The sequence below is a fragment of the Anopheles coluzzii genome, chromosome 2, assembly GCF_943734685.1.
Source record: "Anopheles coluzzii chromosome 2, AcolN3, whole genome shotgun sequence".
Classification (NCBI taxonomy): Eukaryota; Metazoa; Arthropoda; class Insecta; order Diptera; family Culicidae; genus Anopheles; species Anopheles coluzzii.
In genome coordinates, this window is record NC_064670.1 from 11,157,528 (window position 1) to 11,181,571 (window position 24,044).

General features: G+C 48.4%; 3 protein-coding genes and 5 non-coding genes across 11 annotated transcripts in view; 2 read left to right on the top strand and 6 right to left on the bottom strand.

The window, feature by feature from the left end:
* LOC120948316 (dendritic arbor reduction protein 1) overlaps window positions 1–24,044 on the bottom strand; it is a 321,415-nt gene that overhangs the window by 169,727 nt on the left and 127,644 nt on the right. The window lies entirely within an intron of this gene.
* Window positions 3,221–3,293, bottom strand: Trnar-acg (transfer RNA arginine (anticodon ACG)). Its single transcript has one exon. It is a non-coding gene; the product is annotated as a tRNA-Arg (tRNA).
* On the bottom strand, window positions 3,997–4,068 carry Trnae-uuc (transfer RNA glutamic acid (anticodon UUC)). Its single transcript has one exon. It is a non-coding gene; the product is annotated as a tRNA-Glu (tRNA).
* Window positions 4,779–4,850, bottom strand: Trnaa-ugc (transfer RNA alanine (anticodon UGC)). Its single transcript has one exon. It is a non-coding gene; the product is annotated as a tRNA-Ala (tRNA).
* On the top strand, window positions 5,545–5,616 carry Trnaa-ugc (transfer RNA alanine (anticodon UGC)). The gene has a single exon. It is a non-coding gene; the product is annotated as a tRNA-Ala (tRNA).
* Window positions 5,837–5,916, bottom strand: Trnal-uag (transfer RNA leucine (anticodon UAG)). The gene has a single exon. It is a non-coding gene; the product is annotated as a tRNA-Leu (tRNA).
* LOC120948324 (N-glycosylase/DNA lyase) lies at window positions 6,433–7,874 on the top strand. Its single transcript, XM_040364537.2, has 3 exons — window positions 6,433–6,605; window positions 6,676–7,149; window positions 7,246–7,874. Exons 1-3 carry the CDS (start codon window positions 6,517–6,519, stop codon window positions 7,823–7,825), a joined length of 1,143 nt encoding a protein of 380 aa, XP_040220471.2. The 5' UTR covers window positions 6,433–6,516; the 3' UTR covers window positions 7,826–7,874.
* LOC120948322 (uncharacterized) lies at window positions 7,842–23,262 on the bottom strand. 4 transcript variants are annotated; one of them, XM_040364531.2, is made up of 7 exons: window positions 23,059–23,262; window positions 17,385–17,718; window positions 14,663–15,204; window positions 10,810–13,994; window positions 9,524–9,952; window positions 8,493–9,173; window positions 7,842–8,398 (listed from the first exon to the last, which is right to left on the bottom strand). In XM_040364531.2, the coding sequence occupies exons 2-7, from the start codon at window positions 17,492–17,494 to the stop codon at window positions 8,174–8,176; spliced, it is 5,172 nt and encodes a 1,723-aa protein (XP_040220465.2). In that variant the 5' UTR covers window positions 17,495–17,718; window positions 23,059–23,262; the 3' UTR covers window positions 7,842–8,173. The 4 variants fall into 4 exon arrangements, with proteins under 4 accessions (XP_040220465.2, XP_040220466.2, XP_040220469.2 ...); XM_040364532.2 differs by having other exon boundaries at window positions 23,035–23,262; XM_040364535.2 differs by lacking the exon at window positions 23,059–23,262 and adding an exon at window positions 18,831–19,973 and having other exon boundaries at window positions 17,385–17,547.

Sequence of the window (24,044 nt, forward strand, 5' to 3'; positions counted from 1 at the left end):
TATCCTTTACCATTACCTGAAGATATCTTCGCTAGACTATCGCAATGCAAAATATTTAGCAAAATTGATCTATCCGATGCTTTCTTACAGGTAGAAATCGACCCTGCCTACCGATCTTTACTCACCATCAATACGCATCGAGGTTTATTCACCTACAATAGATTGCCGCCTGGTATTAAGATTGCTCCAGCAGCGTTCCAGCAGCTTATCGACACAATGCTGGCTGGTGTAAAAGGAGTGTCATGTTACATGGACGACATCATTGTCGGAGGAGCCACTGAACAAGAGCATGAAGCGAATTTAATGGCAGTTTTGAAAAGAATTCAAGAGTATGGATTCAGCATTCGATCGGAAAAATGCGCTTTTAAGGTTCAGCAACTAAGATATTTGGGTTACATCATCGACACCCACGGATTGCGCCCCGATCCAGCGAAGATCGATGTCATAAAAAGGCTTCCTGAACCAACAGATGTGAGCGGCGTCCGATCCTTTCTAGGAGCCATAAATTATTATGCCAGATTTGTCCCAAACATGAGAGAGTTGCGATATCCACTGGATAACTTATTGAAAACAAATGCACAATTTCGATGGACCGCCGATTGTAAAAGAGCGTTTGAAAGATTTAAATCCCTGCTATCATCGAACTTGTTGTTAACGCATTATGATCCAAGGCATAAAATAATAGTATCGGCAGATGCATCATCAATAGGTATTGGTGCCACTATTAGCCACATGTTTCCCAATGGTACCATACGTGTGGTTCAACATGCCTCTAGAGCACTTACAAAAACAGAAGAAGGATATAGTCAAATAGATCGTGAAGGACTGGCAATCATCTTCGCGGTAACGAAATTCCACAAGATGATATTTGGAAGGCGTTTCCAGCTTCAGACAGATCATCGTCCACTACTGCGGATCTTTGGGTCGAAAAAAGGGATCCCAGTCTACACTGCCAACCGCTTGCAGCGTTTTGCGCTCACGCTATTGTCATACGATTTCGGCATTGAATATGTACGCACCGAATCATTCGGAAATGCCGATGTACTCTCCAGGCTAATTAACAAGCATGATAAACCGGATGAGGATTGTGTAATCGCTTCTGTTGCACTAGAGATGGATGTAAAGTCTATTGCAACAAGCGCTTTAGTTACGTTTCCCTTGAGTTTTAGAGAGGTCGCTCGAGAAACGAATCGTGATCCTATAGCAAGGAAGTTGCATCACTATATAAAAAACGGGTGGCCACGTAACATTGCCCTTGGCGCAGATTCATCTCGTTATCACAGCAGGAAGGAGGACTATTCAACGGTGGAAGGATGTATTTTGGTCGGAGAGAGAGTGTTAATACCAGAGAAACTACGCAAGCAATGTCTGTCCCAGCTTCATCGAGGACATCCTGGTATCCAGCGCATGAAGGCGATTGCGCGTAGCTATGTGTTTTGGCCGTCGTTAAATGAAGACATCATCGATCTCGTCAGTAATTGCCATTCATGTGCTCTGGCAGCAAAATCTCCTGCTCATGCTGATCCTTTGCCGTGGCCGAAGACAACAACGCCATGGGAGCGTGTCCATGTGGACTACGCGGGCCCAATAGATGGAGACTATTTTTTGGTAGTAGTCGATGCGCATACTAAGTGGCCAGAGATCATCCGGACGGCTAGTATCACAGCCCGTATAACCGTTAGCATCTTGAGAGGGTTGTTCGCGCGTTTCGGTATGCCAACGACACTGGTGAGCGACAATGGCACACAATTCACCAGCGGTGAGTTTTCAGAGTTCTGTTTGAGTAATGGTGTGCATCACATTACGTCTGCCCCGTTTCATCCGCAATCGAACGGGCAGGCAGAAAGATTCGTAGATACGTTTAAGCGCTCGTTAACCAAGATAAGAGTAGGAGGAGCACCGCTGCAGGAAGCACTGGACCTATTCCTACAGACATATCGAACCACGCCAAACCCTCAGTTAGAGCAAAACAAAACACCTGCTGAAGTTATGTTTGGACGACCTATACGAACGTGTTTTGATTTACTCCGTCCCCCAAGGAAAATTCAACATGACTTTAGAGAAGGGAATGAAAGATCGTTCGAGCGTGATGACCTTGTCTATGCTAAGGCGTATAGTAGGAACAATTGGCATTGGGTTCCAGGAAGAGTGATTCGGAAACGTGGAAATGTTACCTACGAGGTACTGACTGGTCATCGCAGCGTCATTAGACACATTAATCAACTGAAAAGGCGTGGACCATTCAGCAGCCCGGGTCCCATGACGGAACGTTTCAATCCATTACCGTTGGATGTATTATTGGATTCCTGGAGCATACCCGTTACACCATCAGTGCTCCCAGATGTTTATCCAACACAACTTGCACCGCCAGTGGCGACTCCAACTGAGCCGCCATCTCTTCCCCCACATCGATCCATTCCTCAGCATCAACGTTCACCACGTCGCTCTTCTCGGTCTAGAAGAGCTCCACGTCGGTTCGATCCGTACCTACGCTATTAAAAAGGGGGAGATGTTGTGGTCACGAAGTGGAAGGCTCCCTTTATTCGGCGTTAAGAACGTATGCAGCCACTGAGTGACTGATGAGCGGTTAGCAGACGAGAGAGCGCCAGACGCTCGTGGGACACCGTCGGGAACGCAAGGGCTGATCGTGTAATAAAGTATTGTGTATTGTTTATTACGTGTTCGGTGTAAATATAAACTGTGTATACTCTCGGCCATCCGAACACAACAGGTATAGTTTAATTGTGTACTTTCTGATGCATAATTTGCATTTACTCATATGTGAAATGTTTGTTTGAGGCACGGATAAACCCTTCAACAGTTTCATTTAGCAAATTCGCGAATGCTTGATCAAAAAAACAGCGTCGTTTTCGGTATTTACTTGAGATGCGCGCGCGTGTTGTTTGTGTGTGTTTGTGGTAGACGGCTGAAAAGAGAATGATTATCACAAGATGGCGTTTCATTCGCAAAACTAACGGAAAATCATGCGTGTGCAATCAAATAAGAACGAAGATTATCGCTGAAAGAATCAAGCCATATTGAGTTTTCAGCATTTGTTTGGACTGGTGTTATAAAAATGCTGTCTGATGAGAGATGGTGCTTCGGTATCAAAATGCCGGGTTGTACAGAACAGTTGTTACTTAAAGTGTTCAATAAAAGGAAAAAAGTAAACAGCAATGTGAATTCATGTGCGTGTATAAGTAAAAAAGATTTTCGGGTGCGATCCTGCCAGGAGTCGAACCTGGAATCTTCTGATCCGTAGTCAGACGCGTTATCCATTGCGCCACAGGACCCGGTTAATCAGTGGGCAATGGCAACCGTACATAAATAGCTTCTATGTCACATCGATGAGCTGTATGCGTCTTAGGTAAGTGTATAGGTCAGGGGTGTCTAAACTTCTTATTTCGGGTGTCGCATTGCTTTGCAAATAACATTGTTGATGGTTATTTTGACGTTATCTTTAGCTGATAGATAAACTTTAAAATCTTATGTTGATACAACATTATTCTACTGTTTTAAGACATCTCATTTTTATAGCTTTATATTATAAATGCTTGATTTTTGTCTTTTAAAAGTACAAAAAAAAATTAATGCAAATTGAACAAAAATAACTTTATTTTAACTTTTACAAAGGACTGCGGTCCTTACTTTTGCGACCCCTGTTAAAGAATGTAGTAACATCCAAGAATTTAATTTCAGGTTATAGGCAGTCTTACTATAGAGATTTTGAGTTTTTCAACCATATATTCATCGCTTTAAGTTTTTCAGGTCTAAATCATACTATTATGTCAATACGTTGGTATCAGATTACCCTTTGCTCTTGCACGGCATTGAAGCAGTGCACAATGTTTAAAGCATGTCGTTGCCTAATCCTATTTCCTATATCTAACAAGCTGAGCTTGAAAGGTCTCTAGACTGGCGGAGAAAAATGTGTCGAGTGCTAGAGGGCTCGGAACACGCAAAATATGGTTTGGATTGATGAGAAACAAAAAGTCTTTCCCATACCGGGAATCGAACCCGGGCCTACTGGGTGAAAGCCAGTTATCCTAGCCACTAGACCATATGGGAGGCATGTGAGAGAGCAAGTGTACCGTGTACAAATTTCCAAGAGTAATCGGGCATTAGATGTATTTTGGTTGACTAGTACATCAATACTACTCATTACTTACTTACGTTTACGTTGCAGCAATCTTTCTTTTGAGGCTTAAAGTCTCTTTATTGATCATGTACAACTGCAACTGTGATCTGAAAAGTGATCTAAATTTCAATAAAAAATAACTTCTTCACTCACAAGAGGCCCATCATTATTGTCAATCATTTTCCTAACTTTTGTTTAACAATTAATTGAATAAACTCATACAAATAACAAAATCGGTGTTACTCTAGATTAGCGATCGGCAAAGTACGGCTCGTAAGCTCTTTGAGGCTCTTTGCTGTCTAGAGGCTGCTCTTTGCCGTTCGTATATTTCATTGAACGTTTGAACGTTTTTTCTCATGAATTATCGATTTGGCTCTTGACGTAGAACTGTACGAGCAATTTTGTAGAATTTGACTCTTTTTATCGCAATGATCACCGACCCCTGCTCTAGATAATTAAAAGCCTGAAACACTAACATAAACATGGCAGGGCCAAGTTGGAGCTGTTGAAGAGTTAGTTTGCTTAAATGTGTTATACTAACCCAAGCAAAACTAGTAGCGTTAATACACTGCTGCACAAAATGTTGCAAAAGAATGGTGTGTGTCTGTAAAGAGACGACGACAAGACAAAAAAGTGTTTCTGGAGATGCCGGGGATCGAACCCGGGGCCTTTCACATGCAAAGCGAACGCTCTACCACTGAGCTACATCCCCTGTTGTAGGGGCAGGTCTTAGAGGCTATTTTGTCCTATCTGTGTGTTTGTGAACATTAAGTCGAAGGACCAATTAAACACATGTCACGTTTATTCTTAGCGGAATCCAAAGAGATATTTGTAGTATGATCGAATGTTGTAAACTTGTTTAGTTTTTAGATAATTAATAATATGATGCGTCGTCTTTAAAAAATGCGATTTTCTTTTTGATTTTAACAATAATGCTAATGTTTCAACAAGGTCATGTCACTAGAAAGTGTAGAAAGCTATGAGATATTTCTAGTAGAGATGAAAAGCATTTAGAATTTACGATATGAATTGAAGAACTATTGCTATAGTAGAGATACTTGTGCAATACACATTGCATAATTACCGCTAACGTGGTAATATTGTTAATTAAAACGTAAGACTAGAGTTATGGACATTCATAGGAATCATTGTTATTCTTTTTTTAATCAGAAGGGACGGCTTTGCATTGTTATCCATTGAACGAGAAATCAACAATTACAATTACAATTACAATTACAATTACAATTACAATATAACAAAAAAGATAGTTGTTGTTTTTCTGCTTTGTTTTGTTTTCAAGTTGGTTCATTGCAGTGCTGTTATCAGTATCAGCTGGAATTAGCAATGAAATAGATAAGAAATGGATAGGCCACCGGAGTGTGGATATATGAGGGGTAAAGTGTGAGGGGGATATAGCTCAGTGGTAGAGCGTTCGCTTTGCATGTGAAAGGCCCCGGGTTCGATCCCCGGTATCTCCAGCAAGCTTTCTATTTTTTATAATTTAATGTCTGGAGGAAGGGATACTTAAAACTGAAAAAGCAATTGTTATGAATGCTGCTTGTCTGAATAAAGAAGAGTCAACAAAGTAGCTATCTGCATAACTGCTTAGTAATGTGGATGATCCGGAATTAGAGAGGGGCCAACGCGATTTGCTTTAGCGATGTTTTTAGTAAAGTTGGTGGTCGCAAAAAAGCGTTTTGACAGCGGTGGGATTCGAACCCACGCCATTTCTGACTGGTGCCTAAAACCAGCGCCTTAGACCACTCGGCCACGCTGCCTTCTGCTGAGTGAGGGAGATTGTACGTATTTAAACGGGCTAGTATCAATTAGAACGAAATTTCAAGGATAAATCAATCTTTCAATTAAGTTTTTATTAGTTCTATCCGGTAACCTTAAAAACAATAGTTTTTGTTGTTATTTTAAACACAATATAACATTTACCTTTAGCTGCCCACTGCAATCTCAACGTAGCACAGTATGTAAGTTTTAGTACAGTGGTCTGTAAAATTATTATGTAGGGAAATTATACGAACCGTACTTAGATTATAAGTTTCTGCGATGAACATTTTTGTATTTCAATTTTTTAAATGAAAACGTTCAACTAACTCGATCTATTTCTGGTACAGCAGCACAGATTTGTACAGTTATTCAAAGAAACAAATCGTATAACAGTTTTTGGCTTTCATACTGGGTGGAACAGTGTGCAGTACGCACATTGACAAGGAAAGCAACCCTGCACAAAAAGACCTCCGTCAAATGACATTTGAACAAGTGCGCGCGTAAACAACAAGTCAGAGCAAAATGTTGTGTTTTGCATCGAAATCAACGTTTGCGTGGTAAAAATTTCTGATGATAGTACATAATCCTCTGGCAAGATAATGGCCGCCACTATCAAGTGGCGATCGTTACTTTGCGATTACAATCAACTGCAGCTAAAGGCCACCCTACTAGGAGGACAGAGCTTCCGGTAAGCATCATCTCCGGCGAACTGTTGTCTTCGGATTTTCAATAAACCCTGCCTGTACACGTTTTTGTAGCTGGAAAAATTTTAAACCTACCGCATTGGACCAGCATGAAACCGAATTCATTGGCGTGTTTGCCAACATCGTGTGGGTGTTACGACAAACGGAGCGCGAGCTACAGTACCGTATCGTCGGTGAGCAGCCGTACCCGAACAAAGCGAACAGAGACGTAACAAAATCACCCATCCCCGAGCCGCAGCAGCCCCCGGGCAATGTGCGAAACCTTGCCGAAGTGCGCTTGAAGGTGGCCGAACCGTCCGAGTATGCCACCGGGGGAGAGTTGTTGTATCCGGCCAGCTATTACGAACAGCTGCTGCGCATCTACTTCCGCCTAGACGTAGACCTCGAGCAGCAGTACCAGCAATGGATCCAGTGCCACGAACACTTTGCCACCAGTGCGGCCAAATTCTATGCCGTCCGGCAGCTGGATCAGGATCCGGTGGAGAATCTGTTCTGCTTCATCTGTTCGCAGAACAATAACATCGCACGGTGAGCACACAAACGAGAGCAGAACGCTTTGTGCTGAGCGCCCCCTTCCAATGGTTAATGTCACCATTCTTGTACTCATCCTTTCGTTCGGTTTAGCATCTCGGACATGGTGGAAAAGCTTTGCCGCAACTATGGGGAGAAAATCTGCGAACACGAAGGTACCTGCTACTACAATTTCCCATCGGTGAGCTCGCTCGCTGACCCCACAGTAGAGGGGCAGCTGCGCGAGCTCGGCTTCGGCTACCGGGCCAAATACATTCAACGGTCGGCGGAGAAAATTCTTCAGCTCGGCGATCTGGAATGGTTCCGGCAGCTCTGCCAGCTTGATTACAAAGCGGCTCACAAGGAGCTGGTGTCGCTGCCCGGCATCGGGCCGAAGGTGGCCGACTGCATCTGTCTTATGTCGCTGGGGCACCTGCAGGCCATACCGGTCGATACGCACGTGTTTCAGCTAGCGAAACATTACCTGCCGGCGCTGAACATATCGAAGAACGTGACCGATCGGCAGTACGTCACGGTGGCGGACAAGTTTCGCGAGGTTTATGGGCCTTACGCGGGCTGGGCCCAGACGGTGCTGTTCTGTTCCGATCTGCGCCAGTTTCGCGAACGTACCAAGCGCAACGGGAAGCGTGAGAATTCTTCCAAGCTGAAGAAAAAGCGCAAAAAGAAAGGCTAAAGAATGGGCAAGATGATACGTTTAAAAATGACACTTGTTTTATTGAATACTTAGTACTATTTAAAACTCTTCCATACAAAGGTAACCTAACGTTTAGGAACGTACGATTTTCTAAAACATTATTTGTCTTTTGTTGTAAAAAAATGCATCAAATGCACAAAAGCGATCTTTCCCCACCCCGTAACAATCTCTCTAGCTTCTTCCTCTTCCCACTTTTTATCTATCTATATTATCATCCTCACTTTGTTGTATGTATTAGGTGCATCTCTCTGTGTGTAACCGCGGAATCGAACGCGGAAACTAGAATACTGGCATAGACCACTGCCGGCCATGGCGGCATGCACGGAACTACGGTTCCGAATCGTTCGGCGGTGGAAACGGTGCATTCTCCTCGTAGATCATCACCAGCTTGCTGTACTTCATGTTGCGCTTGTTCACTTTGGCTTTGTCCTTGGTGTCGCAGTCGTCGCTGCTGCTGCCGGAGGTCGCCTCGCTCAGCGACAGCTTCGCCGACAGGCCCTCCAGCTCGAGATCCAGGTACAGCTGACCCAGCTGATCGTTTACCAGGATGGGCTGTCGCGGAAGAAAACGGTAAAAGGGAAAATACTCTTGCGTGTAAGCATCATTGATTGGTATGGTACTGTTTGTGCGCTGCGTGCATCATTACCTGGCTGATTTTTTTCAACGCCAAATTATCCGAATCCAGCAGCTCCTTGAGCGACCGTTCGTTAATTTGATACCGATAGATGAGATCCTTTGTCTGGCAGACGTTATCGAGCCAGGGCGGATTGGGGCGCCGCTTGGCACCGCTGGGCCGCACCAGCGTGCCCGTACCGTCGCCCGCCCCACTCCCATTGCCGCCCCGGTCACGCGCAGCCTGATTGCCGGACCCGTCGCCATCCACGTGCATCCGGTTGGTGGTGGACGTGGCATTGTTCGAACCACTCTCCCAGCACATCTCGCTCGATTCTTTCCGCTCCGCACCGTTCTGTCCCTCGGACGAGTTGTCCGTCTTCAGGAAGCTCGAGTAGAAGCTGGAAAAGCTGGACTCGTCCATATCGTCGCTGACCTCGCCCAGTCCGACGACGCCGCCACCGCCACCACCTCCTCCATCGCGATCACCACCGTTGTTGCCGGCCGTGCCACCGATCCCGGTGCCCATCGGGAGCTTATCCACCTGGCCGGAGCCGGTGCGCCGTGTGCCAGCGCCATTCACCCGCCGGTCAATGCCGGACGCGGTCGTATCGCAGTGCTTGTCGTGCACCTCGTCCAGCGCACAGTCCGTGCAGTCGACGTTGGAGATGAGCGGTGAATCGGTGAGATCCTTCTTGGATGATTCCGAAAAAGCCTGCGGAAGACGGAGAGCACACAACACGGGAGAACATGAGAAGAGGGGGGCAGGAATGTGCTGCTTTTGTGTGCCGCGTATGAGACGACTTGTCACCACTACTCTAGTTATGAGTAAAGTTGTAAAAAATCTGGATTCAAATCCACGCACTAAGCAAACTAAGCGGCCGCGCGGGACCCAAAAAAAGGGACCCACTCCCGCTCCTAATTAATTTTGCTTCTCAATCCTTCTCTTGTTTAGAATTCCTCTTACTATTTCTCGCTCAACACTACAAAAAGGCCTACATTCGTGTGATCGCTTAGGGCCTTCACTCGTGTTAATCCGCCACTGCACACCACTACACTACTCACCCGATTGACGACGATCGAAGCGGACGCGATGCTGCCCAATGCCGAACCCGGTTCCGCTTTGACCGAAGTGGCCTGCGAGGACGGACGCTGGAAGGGTGTTTGCGATTGGGAACCGCTACCGGCCGACGGTGGCACGGTCATGTGTGCCGGATGTTTGCCACCACCACTGCCAGCGTTGGTCGGCACACCTGGCACCTCGGCTGATTGTGCGGAAGGCTGACCGCCGGTCGCCGGTTGTCCGAGACCGACCGCCATCCCGCCGGGGGCTGCTGGCCCGGGACCGCCAGTCGACGTGGTGTGGCCGGGCTGGGGTTGAAGTCGTTGTGCCTGTTGCTGCTGTTGTTGCTGTCGTTGTTGTTGTTGCTGCTGCTGCTGCTGTTGCTGCTGCTGCTGCTGTTGCTGCTGTTGCTGGTGCTGCTGGTGTTGATGCTACGGGGAAGGGATGGCATATGAAGAAATGGGGATTAGTGCAAGGATCTTGGGACGTTTCAACGGTTGCCTTTACGACGCCCCGGGGTCCACAAAACCCACGGTCTCGGACAGGGGAAAGATCAATGCAAGTGCGCCAATGTCATCCGCAGCACAGTACTCAGCAGCAGTACCAAGCGACGAACCCGACCAAATCTGCACCTAAAGAGGGGAAAAATCACCAGTGAACCGAATCCACGATTCTGAAATTCTGCATACCCCTGTTGCCGATGCTGCTCCTAGAAAATAGAAACAGTTCGTACAGATATTTCACCCGAGAGTGTAGTGTCTGCAATGAGTGTTCTACAGCACTCTCCCCGGGCCTCTCCTACACACCGTTTGAGAGTCCCGGCCTAAGCATCCTTAAATGTATGTAGCGACCATCGCCTGCGCGCCACGAAGCGAAAGTGCGCTCCTCATCAGGATTGTTTTTACCTCATATTCTCGTACGCAATTTGATACGCGGGGCGGGGTGGCCGCTTCCTCCCCGTTTTTTGACGTCCCCATCCGTCCCCACGAAACTGGTTGGATGCCGGAAGCAACCCAGGCAGCAGGAGGCAACCACTTGTGGGCTGGCGGCCCTCTTGGCGCCCACCTCTTGCCGTGACACACGTGTCGGGGGAGGTGATGATGGTGGTGGTGGTGGTGGTTGTTGTTGATGTTGTTGTTGTTTGTTGTTTGTTGTTGTTGATGATGAAGAGCATGTGTGCGTGTGTGTGTGTTTGTGTGCGTATGGTTTTGTGTGAACTTGTGTGAATGTGTGTGTGTATGTGTGTCACTTTGGTTTCGCTTTTGTTTCACTACCCCGGGCCACTTACATTTCGGGTGTCACTGTCAAGCCCGCACGGTGGTGGAAGCGGCTGGTAAGGCATCGCGTGGTACATCATCGGCGGGTACAGGAGCGACTGCTGGTGGTAGAGCTGCGGATGCGGATACATGACACCGGCCGCCATGTACGGTACGGTGATCGGGGCGGGCTGGGGTGCGGCCGTTGCGGCCGCCGCCGCCGCCGGGATGTAGTACAGGGTGGGAAATATGCTGTGCGATGGTACGAAGCTGGCGGCACTGGAACCGGCCCCGGCCGACGCTTGCATCGTCGTGACGCTCACGCTGAACGGTGGCCAGAGGTCGCCGGTGCGCCCGGTCAGGCTGCTGCCGGTGGTGTGTGCTCCCCCGTACGCCATCTGGGGCGCCAGTATCGAGGGTGTCGTGAAGGTGGAGCGTTGGTTGCTCCCACCGGCGAGGAGGCTTTCGCCCGCGACGGTCGACTGCACCGGACCGTTGTTGTGGTACGGGCTTTGGTACGGATACTGCTGCTGCTGGCTAGGCGCGGGATGGGAAAGGTGCTGGTGCTGCTGGTGCTGCTGCTGCTGCTGATGCTGTTGATGATGGAGCAGCTGCTGCTGTTGGAGGTGGGTTTGCATCCCTCCGCCCGTCTGCTGCAGTGCGGCCGACCCCTGGCCTTGTAGTGCGTGATGGTACTGCAGCTGTTGCGAGACGTGCTGCGTCTTGTAGTGCATGTGCATGTTCGTTTGCTGGTAAAGCTGCTGCTGCTGTTGCTGCTGTTGCTGCTGCAGTTGCTGTTGCTGCTGTTGAGCTTGCTGTTGTTGCTGCTGCTGCTGCTGCTGCTGCTGCTGCTGTTGGAGCTGCTGGTGTTGCTGCTGTATCAGCAGCTGCTGCTGCAAGGCGTGTGGCGCCACCGGGCCCATCTTCTGCTGCTGCTGCTGCTGCAGCATCGCGGAGCAACCGCCCCCGTCCGGGTTGTGCTGGTGCTTGATCGTTTTGTGTGCGTCCCCCTCCCAGGAGTGGGACGAGCCCCGCTTGACCCCGTGCCCGACCGCGCCGCCCCCGTACCCGGCTTTGTCCGGGGGGCCCTTCTTGTTCTTGTCGGTGCCGCGCGCCACCATCCGCGCCTCCCGGTGCTTCTTCAGCATCACCTTCTGCATGTCCTCGTTGTGCTTGCAGAGCAGCTCCTCCGTCAGCGTCGGCGGCTGGAAGCTGCCCCCGCCGCCGGACGACGTGCCCGTCCCGCCCGTCCCGCCCGTGTTGCTGGTCGTGTTGGTCGTGCTGTCCATCTGCGCGTTGCTTTCGGAGCTAAAATTTCCCGCCGACCCGCCGCTGCCCCCGCCGCCGCTCGCACTAAACCCGCGCTGGTTGGGGCTGACCGCGTGCGACTGCTGCTCGTCCCCGATCGTTTCCGTGTTCGTGCCGCCGGACGAGTCCATCTTCATCTGCTCCTCGATGTTCATGGCCGGCCGGCTGTCGAAGAACCGCTGCAGGTTCTCGTTGTAGTTCAGCTGGTTGTAGCTCGGCGGCGTCTCCGACGAGCTCTTGCTGTCGAAGTACTCGTGGTGGGGCGATATCTCGCCCAGCATCACCGAGTCCCGCTCCGAGAACGTAAAGTCCGACTCGTTCAGCAGGTTCAGCTTGAGCTCCGGCTGGGCCACCTCGTCCATCAGCTCCTCCATGAACGAGGCGAGCGCCTTGCATCGCTTCGACACCTCCTGCTTCACCATGTCGGACGGCTTGGCGACCGGTTCCTTCAGCAGACGCAGTATCTGCTCCTCCACCATCTTCGCCTCCTTGAGCGTGTCGTCGGAGAATTGGTTCTGCGTCTGGCAGTAGAACGGCGACACGGCAAACACGTCCGCTATCGACGGCCCCTGCAGGATGCGATGGTGCCCGATCACAAACTCCAGCTCGCGCGACCACGGATTCACGAAGCTGGTCCACTCGGTGCTCAGCACGATGTAGCACCCGTTGTTCACCAGAAACCGGTACGGCTGGCTGACAAACGAAGCCCCGGCCGTCTGCCCCTTCACCATGACCGTTTCGTACGCCTTGCGCAGGATCGGCATATCGTCCGGATGGTACAGCTCCATGACGGAGCGCCCTAGAATGTCCTGCGGCAGGTAGCCGATCGATTCGACCGAATTGCCATCGACGTAGCTCAGCACCCCGGACGTGGTGTGGCGCGTGCTAAACTTTAGGTCCCGCTCGCACAGCGACTCGTTCGGCTCCTTGTACACGCTCTTGACCGGGGTGGCCGAGATGATGAGCAGTATGCTGCGGCCGCTCATGATCTCCGCATTCTCCGCCGGTGCCTCGCGGAACGTCAGCACCAGCCGGTACGGTTCGTAGTTGACCGTCGTTTTGGTAACGCCAAAGCCGGCCGTCTTGAGCCCCCGGTACTTGCGCAGCATCACGTACAGTGAGTTTTTCTGGTCCTTCTGGCCGCTTTTCGATTCGCCGAGCGGCACCACCACCTTGGACGTGATCTGGCTCGCAAACGTGGCTCGATCCTTCGGGTGCACAAAGTCGATAAACGATCGGCCGAGCCACATGTCCTTGGGGAAGCCGAGGCTGTGCGTAATGCTCGGCGTGGTGAACAGCACGACCCCGTCGTGCATCGAGATAACACAGCAGAAGCCATCCTCCACGTCCGGCTTGTTGGTGCGCGGAGTGTTTGATTGTGGTTGGGCTTGCTGTTGTTGTTGTTGCTGCTGCTGCTGCTGCTGCTGCGGCTGCTGTTGGGGTTGCAGGTGCTGCTTATCCAGCGGCTGCTGCTGTTGATGATGTGGCTGTTGGGCAGAGTGCTGCTGTGGCACATGCTTTTGGTTCGCCAGCGATGGATCCTGCATGGAGGAATGCTGCTGCTTGGGATGTTGATGGGCGCCATGGTGATGATGATGATGCTGCGTTTGCTTCTGTTGGCATTGATTTAACCCACCGTGATGCTGTTGCTGTTGCTGCTGTTGGTGTTGTTGCTGCTGCTGCTGCTGCTGTACCACTCCCAGCAGTGTGCCACTGCTGGACACGGTGCCAGTTCTTAGTCCGGCACCGGTCGCGATCGAGTTCACGATCGAGGCTACACCGGCTGGTAGTGGCGCCGGCCCAGGCAGAATGCTTTGCGCGACCAGACTCTTCTGCCGACCGTCATGCGTTCCACCACCACCCGCACGATGCAGCTGTTCCTGCGACAGGTGTTTGCGGTCATCTTTAGCTGCAAGGACACATTAGGGAAGGACAACATACAGTGTGTTAGTAAGCGTTCAATTGAACCAGCATATTTGGTATGTGTGGACTAGTGCTGGGGGAATCTGATTCAGATTCAGATTGATGAGATCTTCATGGGTCAAAGATTCATTAGTCTTTTGATTCAAATTGAATCTGGAACGATTCTTGAATAAAACGATTCTCAAGATTCTATCTCTCAAAAGATACATGAAATCTCAATGAAGATCTCAGATGATACATGCATCTCAAAAGCTCACGAATCTCTACGGATTGAATAATGTCAAAAGATTTATAGAGCTTGCTCTACGGATTTATGAATTTCGAAAGATTTATAGAGCTTGAGCTTCTTCCTTTTCTTCTTGGCGTAACGACCTACGTGGTCCTACCAGCTTATTCAGGAATTGCGACTATTTAGCAAGTAACAAGCAGCCGGATAGAATTGTCCTTGCTACGAATATATGGTCAAGGCGAGGCTTTTGAACCCACGACGGGCATATTGTTAGGTCGTGCGAGTTAACCAATGTTCCATGAATCTCTACAGATTGATGAATCTTTAGGGATTCATGAATTTTTGGAGTTTCGATTCGAAGATTTAAGCGAATAAATCCCAACGAAAGATTCATGAAACACAACACTAGTGTGGACTGGACTTACTGTTTTCTTCATTAATAATCTGCGCCACGGCGGCTGCGGCCGCCACCTCCACGCTGACCAGCTCGGCTGTCCCATTGCCCCCGGTGACCGGGCCCAGCTCGTGATGCTCATTCGACTCGCCACCGTGGCTCGCCGACTGCATTCCTCCAGCTCCGGCACCAACGGCACCCAGCTCGCCCGATACGCTGGCGACGGAGGAATTGCCGGTGGTCGTTTCCATTGGTTCTGGCTCACCGCAGCCACCGGCTGCCAGCGTCTGCTGCTCGACATCGCTGACGGCGTTCGCGTTGGCAACCGTGCCGGCTGCGTTTGGTGCCGTGCCGGCCGTAACGCCACCGGGACCGGCGGAACCGTTCGGTGCCGGTACGGTGCCACTGTCGGTGGACGTCTTTAGCTTCTTCTTCTTGCGCTCCTTGTCCTTGGTGCGCTTGGCTGCCGCCTGGGGCAGCGGCGCAATGCTGCTGGCCTGCGTAGACGCCTTGCCGCCGTAACCGCTGCTGCCGGACGAGTTGCTGCCACTGTGGCGTGACTTGGAGCTGCCGCTGAAAAGAGGGAACGTTAAATGTCAAGCACGGTTAGCAACGTTGGTTTGGGAGTGCAAAATGGGTTCCGGAAAAAATCGAGCGAAGGTGTAATTTGTGAATGATTTTTGCGGAATGCTTTTTTTTGCTCAGAAAAGAAAACGACATTTCAAAGCGGGGAGTTTAATGAAGCGAATTGAACAAGAAACACCTAAGAAAATTGCATTTGAATGATGGTGCTATGAAATGGGGTTTTAGGTAAAGAAAGTGTCCTCCCCTGTTTCTAATTTGTTTCATGCGCACGTCATTTCGCGTTAACGTATTTAAAAGTTAACTTTGGGAAATCTTCATCGCAATCGTGTCACATCTAGCGATTGCGGGTGGCGTTTGCGCGGCACCAAACACATGCAATACGCGTCCTTCTCTAAAGAGCGGAGCAGAGCAAAAACTTCGTCAACGCCACAACACGTGACACGAGTCCCGTGGAAACGGGCTTCCGAAACGTGTCTGCCAGAGGCGTTAGGGGCTGCTTGATGGGTCTTTTTTTATTTACGAAAGCTGGATGCTCTGCTGCTGTTAATACGTTTTGTTTTTTTGGTGAATGATGGTGTGTTTGTACCAGTTGTTGTCACCCATGTCATTACGCTGCTGGTGCTGCTCTCTTACATACAAAAGTGTTTCTGCTCGGCTTTTGAAAATAAAGTATGTGTTTCGACAGTCATTTTTAGTTAAGCCTTCCATGTTAAACAAAATAAAACCTTTTCTTTCTAATTGCTCGCTTGCATGATTTACGTAATTAATACTAAAATATAACGAGGTTCCATACTGGAAAATGGAACTTTCCCAGAACTCGTGTGTAATTCAAGAACTGAGAAATAACACAAGGCTTCACAAGGATTTTGCAGTGTTTGCTTAAATTTGTTGCAATTGTTTTACGATTTGACCGTTCATTAATATTTTCGTTGAATTGGTTGAAAGTTTTTGTTGCAAAAAATGGAAAACTATTAAAACGCACCAAGTACTGTAACGAAACATGTGACAGATGAAATGTAACGCCTCGTAACGCCTCTAGTTGTGGATATTGATAAGCGTTATTTTTCGGTTATCATTTCGTTTTCGTTACTGTGATTCTTCGGTGTGTATGGCCTCGGTCTTTAAGTTTTAACTTAAACCAAGATGTGTGTATGTGTAGTGTTTGAAATTTGATTTTATTGATATTTTCAAAAGACATCATGTTTTAAACATGAAAGCCATTATCCAAAATGCACAGAAAAAAAAAACTTTACAATGCTTTATAATACTTGTGTTATTTTATAATACATGACAGAGTGCATTTTTTCCTGAAGCTTTCTGTTGTTTCTATGTACTCTGAACTCTAGTTTAGCTTGAGCTTCTGCTTGAACTTCTGTGAAATCATTTCGATGCCCTTTTGCCACCTCCAAGAATTAAAGCAATTTGAATATAGGATAACGGATAGCATTATGTAAAGAGCAAAGCTAAACATATAAGAGCCTTTCAGTGACTTATTGATTACGCATAGCAGAATAGTCACTCCTACGTATGGGGGCACGGTTCTTTCACAAGAAAAATAATTTAAAAAAAAACTGAAAGGTGGCGCCCTCTGGATGCCCAACACCGCAGATAACTAAAGGCCAGGCTACATTGATCGTACTCTCTGGTGTAATTTTGATTTTCACTAGCGCATCTGGCGGCGGCTGGTGGAAGCTTTTTTTGGTCATCGAGGGAATGGTCGTGCCGGATCTCAAAATTAAGTAGTTTTTCCATCGTTTTTTGCCATGAAAATGGATGCAATGCGTGCAAGACATGTGCATCTACCTTTTACAAAACTTTTCTCGTCCAAATTAAGTTAAAAACATGGAAAAAATACATATTTTCTGAAGCGGCTTCAAATTGTTTGGAAAAATGCTTCGGTCAGCCGCCGCCAGGTACGCTAGTGAACATCAAAATTACACCAGAAAGTACGATCAATGTAGCCCGGCCTTAAGAAATCACGTTAGCGATAAAACTAGGGTCAATATTGTACTATAAATATATAAAAAAAAGTTTGACATAAAACAGAAATGCCCGCGCATTGCTCTCAGGTGGACCACTCAGGTGCATTCCCCGCAGACGTGTTATGCAAATGCTATTACTTTACAGTAAAAGCTCAAGATACACATTTCAAGCAAAGATCGACTCACCTCCTTTGCGACTGGCTGTTGCTGCAACTGTTGGAGTAAGCGGAATCGGACACCTTGGTGTTGTGCGTCGAGTCCGCACCCTCAAGGTTCTCCATGCCGGTGGTGGACATTTTGTGTGCTGCCCTGATCAGGCGATTTCTATTGCTTGCACTATCGTTTCTTCCTGAAAATAAAAATCACTGCTCACTCACTAGTGTAAAATTACACTAGAGTTATGTGTTTGTCGTAAGCGTACGACCACTTCGCACTCGGGATTGTACGGTACACTGTTAAACATTAAAACGCACTGCACTGCACCTCGGCACGCGGCTACCGTATGTCTGGTTCTGCTTAGCTATATTAGAAAAGGGTTGGGTACGATAGGAACAAGAATAGCCACACAGATTGGTTTGATTAGTTGAGCGTTTTAACGGCAACGAATGGAGGAAAAGGCATCTGAAGTGTTTCTTCCACAGAGTAAGCACACTTTCATTAAACACTGAGTGCATACATTGCAGGATGCTTTCCGGCGCTTTAAAGTGATTGAGCGATTCTCCAATAAGGTCCATTTTTCTACCACAACACACCCACACAATCAGCACACAAGCGCAGACACAGCAATGTACGTTTTCTGTGTGCACTCTTTGATTAGAAGATGGGGCGGACGTATCAGGAAGTAGTGTAATGTGTGTAGTGCTCTACCTAGATCACACAGGAAACACGTGAACACGACACGACTTATTCACTGTTCTGTTGATGTTTTTAGTTTTGCAACACATTTGAAATATATTTTATCACAAATTTAAACGATTAACCTTCACACTGATTGCACCAACGTCGCGAACGCTTTGCGTGTGCCACCTGTTGTAACTATCACAAACGAACAAAAGCCACCTTTTTTCCACTCTATACCGCATACCGCATCCGAACAAACGCGATAGCAGAGCCCCCAGCGCAATTGCACTAGCGCTAGCAGCACTTTTATTTGCATTTGCCGCTGTACAACACACTTGATCGGTGGTGGTGGTGGTGGTGATGATGATAGTGTGTCTGTTTCCAGCTGTATGGGTGCGTGGTGCGGCGTCATTCGCGCATCGTTCTCACATGTCGCGGCATGTGCCGTCGCCGTTGTTTACCGCTGTCCGAGGTTACCCTCGCTCGCGCGCTAGTCCTCTAGTGCACCGTTGCGCCACCGTGATGCGCGATGATGGCGGCTGAGAGTAGAGAGGTGATAGTGCTGGATGTTTGTTGGGCGGGCGGCGGCTGGCGACCATTACAGAATCGCAGGTGAATTGCGTTTGATTTTCTTGCCCCAGGTCATAGGAGCTTTGGTGTTGGCCCAGTGCAGTGGCGAATGTATTTTTAATGTTGCATAAAAGCTGGCTTGTTTTAAAGCCGTTACAGATATGTTGCTTTTACAGAAATGGTTTATTTCTTTTTGTTGTTTTTTTTTTGTGGTAAACTTACTCAAATTACAATATAGCACATGCTGATGTATAATAATGGCTGTGCTATCTGGATTGTATTCACTTGAAAACTAAGCTAGAAAATTGCACCCAGGATACACTTTGCTTTGAGGGTGCTGAATGCACATCCGTTACGGCCACTGTACGACCGTTGACTAGTTTCTAGGCAGGCAATACTGCCTTTCGATTGCTGCCAGAGAAGCTCACTAGAGGGAGAGGGTGGTATGCGTAAGCGGCAAACGTTCATCATCATAACACACACACACACATATCAAACTCTAAGCTGCTTCTCTTTTCCCTTTTTTGTCCGGATCACCCAGGAATGGAGCAAATTTGCCCTCGATTTTGCTGACCAAAGTGTACAACGCGGGGGCTCTTCCGTTCCTTCTCTACCCTGGGGACTTACTGCAGTTGAAAGAAAAAAAACCCTCACACACATACACACACACAGAGAGCCACGGTGTACAAAATGAAAGTCCAGCCGGGTGAAGTGTAGAACTTGGGGAGGGAACGATGGGAACAGCATGGCGTAGAACGTGTGAGCGAGCGATTGCAAACAGCGCGCCGGGGCTAGCGTTACGCATACCTCCTCACGGTGTAAGACACTTAGTGAGCCTATAGCAGCACACACGATCGATTACGTGGTATGGTAAGCACCCCGTCCAACACCATCCCTCGGTGTGTGTGCTGAGTGGGGGGTAGCTGAAGGGTCCGGTAGTGGTGGGGGTAGTCTCCATAAAAACACACCCTATACCACCACCACCACCGCCACCGGTGTCTTTCATTGTCATGCACCGGAAAGTCACATGTTGCACCACGAGAGTGTCGTAACGGGCGGCCATTGTTAGGCCCGAACACAGACACCGGTAGTTGTGTTGGTGTGCTGCAGGGCGCACAGGCCAGAACGCCAGCCCATGTTCTAATGGAAGATCGGTTGGAAGATGTGCGATTAAGTAGCGATTTCAAGTTCAGCTGATCGACCCAAACGGAGCGTTACGGGGGGAGCGTCCCTCAAGCCACATAACGTAACGCATAACGAGTTACAATAGATGTTGTGATGTCTTTAGCAAAGGACTTTTACAGGGTTTTCCTGGAGTTCTCATAGCTGTGGGACACTTTATTGATTCTTTCTTAAGTGAAATGAACCTAATGTAAAGGGGAATAGGACTCTGTAGCACCCTTGCTGGACAAATCCAAAAGAAATTTCCTGTCCGGATTCCTGTCCAAAAAGGGTGCCATAGAGTCCAATTTCCAACATATGCAGTTCGCTTCCCATAAGAAAGAGTCAAGGAAGTGTCCCACAACAATGAAAACCCCTGGAAAACCCTGTATAGCACCATTGTTGGACTTATCCAATAGGAATTTCCAAGGAGCCTGTCTAATTTCCATCACATGAAATTCACTTCACATAACAAAGAGTTAACGAAGTGTCCCACAACTATGAGAACCCCTGGAAACCCTGTGTAAAACTAGCTTGTTTATGGCATGATGTTATGCGAAACAGTGCCGAAGATGGTGAGTTTTCTCGAGAGCACTCATCTGTTCCCAAAAATTGTACAAAAGTCTGTCCTCCATTCTCCACTACCACTTCAGCAATACACAAATGTGTCCTGGATAGGAATAACCTGTTCTGAAGTAAGTGTGGTTCACTATTTCGGCCTAGATCTTGAAATAAATCAATTGAAAGTTTCTTCAATGAATCCACCTGAATCCAGCATGTCGATTGTGTCCTTGCGTTTAAAATAGTGCCGCTACATCTTCGTCTCGGTTCGATGAAAACATTCTTCACCGTCAGTCGAATGAAATTGTATGCAAACAATGTGGCAATGGTAGCCCTCCCTTCTGCTGTTTTTGTTTTACCCGCAGGCCCAGATCCCTGCTTGCTTGTGTAGACAATTTTCTCGGGGCCGAGCCGCAACGCTGTCCCTTTGCGTTTCCGTGCGCTCCACACCAGGCTTCTCCATTTGCACCGAGCTTTTCCGACCTCCCCTTACCCCCGTATGGTGCGTCGTTCTATCGCTTTTCCTCGTAATCTGAGTCTATGCTCTGTTCCGCGACCCTTCTCCGTTCCCCCCGTGGCGCGTCGTTAGGTAACGTAGCGTTGGTTGGAAAACGTGCGCGTAAAGCTATAGCTGTGTACCGCTACTCACCACACCACTTTTTTCCACTCTGTGCCTGCAAGTGATGCATGTAGCAAGAGTGGGTAGGTTATAAACTTGGTCAGTATCTCACACACACACACCCACGTATGTATGATTTCACGTCCCATCTAGGGATCCGGGAGGAGAGCACAATTGGAACACTTGAACATGCCAAGGGTAATTTTACCGATTTTGTCGATACAGCTCGTGATGCTGTAGTGGTGTGGCTGGGTACAGTGTTATGAACGCTATCATACCCGCTGTGTCCAACTTTCCAACACGCATGGCGGAGGTCGATTGGGGGTGGAATTATGCCACAAATGCGTAGCTATCTAACATTGTATCCGGTGGGTTGTTTTCCTTGCTCCTTGCTTGGAAGGGCGTAATGTCCGGCAGGAGGAAGTCGAAAAGTGTCGTTCTATTTTGAAACATCATGAAAGCGAAAAGTTGAACAAACAATTGTAGCCGACCGTGTATTGCTATTGTTGAAAGTAAAAGCGCAGCGCAAGGGATGAGATATAAATAGCCAACGGTGTGCGGTCTGAAATGATGATGTGACATGATGTCTCAGCCAGTAATGGGTTTAGCTTGATATCAAAACTGGACAGAAAAGAACAAAGATCGCATTAGAATGCAGCCACGATCGGTCCATCGGCTGTGAGCGACGACCTTTTTTCCGCTATCAACCATAGCGACCTTTAGCGGGATGGTCGAGTGGTAGAAGGATATGTAAATCCATCACTGCCCTTATATACTTTATGAGCTGCTGTTGGCTTGGAGACGCCTCGGCATCTTATTTTCGGTTCCATCACGACACGGACGTCATACAATGGCACGCAGCATCCCCTCACTCGTCCCAAAAGGGACGATGTCAGGCTACGCACGACTGTAGTCAGCGTACGTTCCGCTTTTTATATTTAAATGTATAAATCGTTTGCGCATTTGGAAGGATCGATGTGCTCACGTCCCTCATAACCGTCATCAAAAAGAATGTCGAATTTCACACACACCACCATCTTTTTGAATGATCGGTGGGAGAGTCCACCGTTGGAGAGCAGGGGATAGTTGTCCCGTGTCAAACCTCACAATGCAAATGCACACAGCGTCTACCACCAGCGTTTTGGGGGCCGAGCCCGGGAGAAGAGCGTTGGTGGAGCCCGAGGTGTGTGCTCATTTGAAATTCAACCAACCGAGCGAATCCTTAGGGCAATGGTGCAGCAGCAGCAGCAGCAGCGACAGCAGATCATCGTTGATCTTGCCGTCCATGATCGTTGGAATGTTCTAGACACAAACTCCTGCTCCCTGCGGCATTCCAAGCTCTTTCTCTCTCTCTCTCTCTCTCTCTCTCTCTCTCTCTCTAGAGTGATTTACAACAACTGTGAAGCGACGTCAATGGTGTGAAATGTGCTTAACGACTGTCTTTGGAGCTCGCGTCACACGGTTTCTGTGGCTGATGATGCTTCCGCAAAAGCAGTAAATGCCATTACACTTCTCAAGCACACGACGACATGGCGTTGGAATCACTGCTCAATTAACCGTTTCACGGCACGGGGCTCGACCGAACACTTGAACACTGCGGCACACACGGAACCAGACGCTTTGTGCGAGGAAATGAAATCCCGTTTCTAAGGATTCGCATTCGACGCGCGCTTACGCAGTTGCGCGATGGGTGTGCTGATACGTTACTGCATGCTTAAAGTCACAAACAGGACGCCAAACTCCTTTTTCCATCAATGGCTGAAGCCTTGCGGGGAAGTTGATTAGGAATGGTAATTACAACGAAAGGATGGGCTAATGTTTAATAAACGTCCCCAGCGCTGCCAAGACACACCGATGGGGGTTTCATGGCTCTTTTTCAGGTCAAAAGGTGGAGATTTAATTTGCTTCTTATGTTGGTTTTATCACACACAAACACTTAATGAATTTTCATTTCACCACACCATTTTCCACGCACTTCAAATTGCCATTGAATCGGCTCTTTTTGTGTTACGGTATGGTACTTAATATTAAGAAAAACTTCCCGTTTTATTCAATTTAAAAAATCACAAACACACACACACGTACAAGCACTCGCACACCTATCCCTACCGGGTGTATCTATGGTGTGTAATGGTCTTCTAAACCACAAACGTCGAACGAACGACTAACGCGCGCACACGGCTATTAATCAGCGAGAGAGCGGGCTGAAAACCGATCCGTTCCGGACGACTGTTGACAACGGACTGATCGTAGACCGGGCCGTCCGTCCGCCGGTTCCATCATAATCTCTCGGGGCTGTGCTGAAAGGTTTTCCTTCGCTGTTTGTTTTCTTTCCCTACCCCCGCGTTGCCGGTGCTTTCACGTGTCAAACCTTGTCGCTTCGCGTGCAGGAGAGCGAGCTGAGCGAGCGGGCGGTGGGCGGATTGGCTGCCCCTACCCAGTAGTTAAGCTTCGAAAGGGGACCTCTCACTACCTTGCCCACTTCTCCCACTCCCCCACTCTGTTTGGTGTTTGGAATGGTGGTAGCCGACAAATGAATCGGTTGGTGTTCATTCTGTTTCAGTGCGATGACTACTATATCAATTTGTGTAGCATTAGAGCAGGGGGCAATCGTGGGTTGCGCACATACGAGCGTAGTTGCAAGTGGTTTGACAAACCTGCCGCAATGGTAGCAAGAAAATGAACATCCCTGCCGTGAGCAATGAACTTGTGCCGGTGTGTGTGTGTGTGTCGGGTTTCCCGGTTTGGTGGAAAATTTACCAAGTAGAGTGGGTTTGGTAGCGTGTCTGTTAGAAAAGGACTTCTTGGCCGTTACCCACCGTCGCCTTTCTGTTGCACGTTCAAGTGGAGAAGGAGGCGGATTTGGAAGGTTGGTTACGTATTGGACGGTATTAATTTTGTTATGTCTTCTTCGTGTGGTGTTGTTTGGTAAAGAAACGAAAAAGACACACAAAAAAAAACGGAAGAGCCGTTGGTGTGTGTTTATGGTGGCGGTTTCGTTCTCCAGCGGTAAGACAAAATTGCGGGGGGGGGGGGGGGTTTGCTCGGTCTGTCACCGATATTCACGTCTGTTGCAACGTGACCGGTAAAACGAA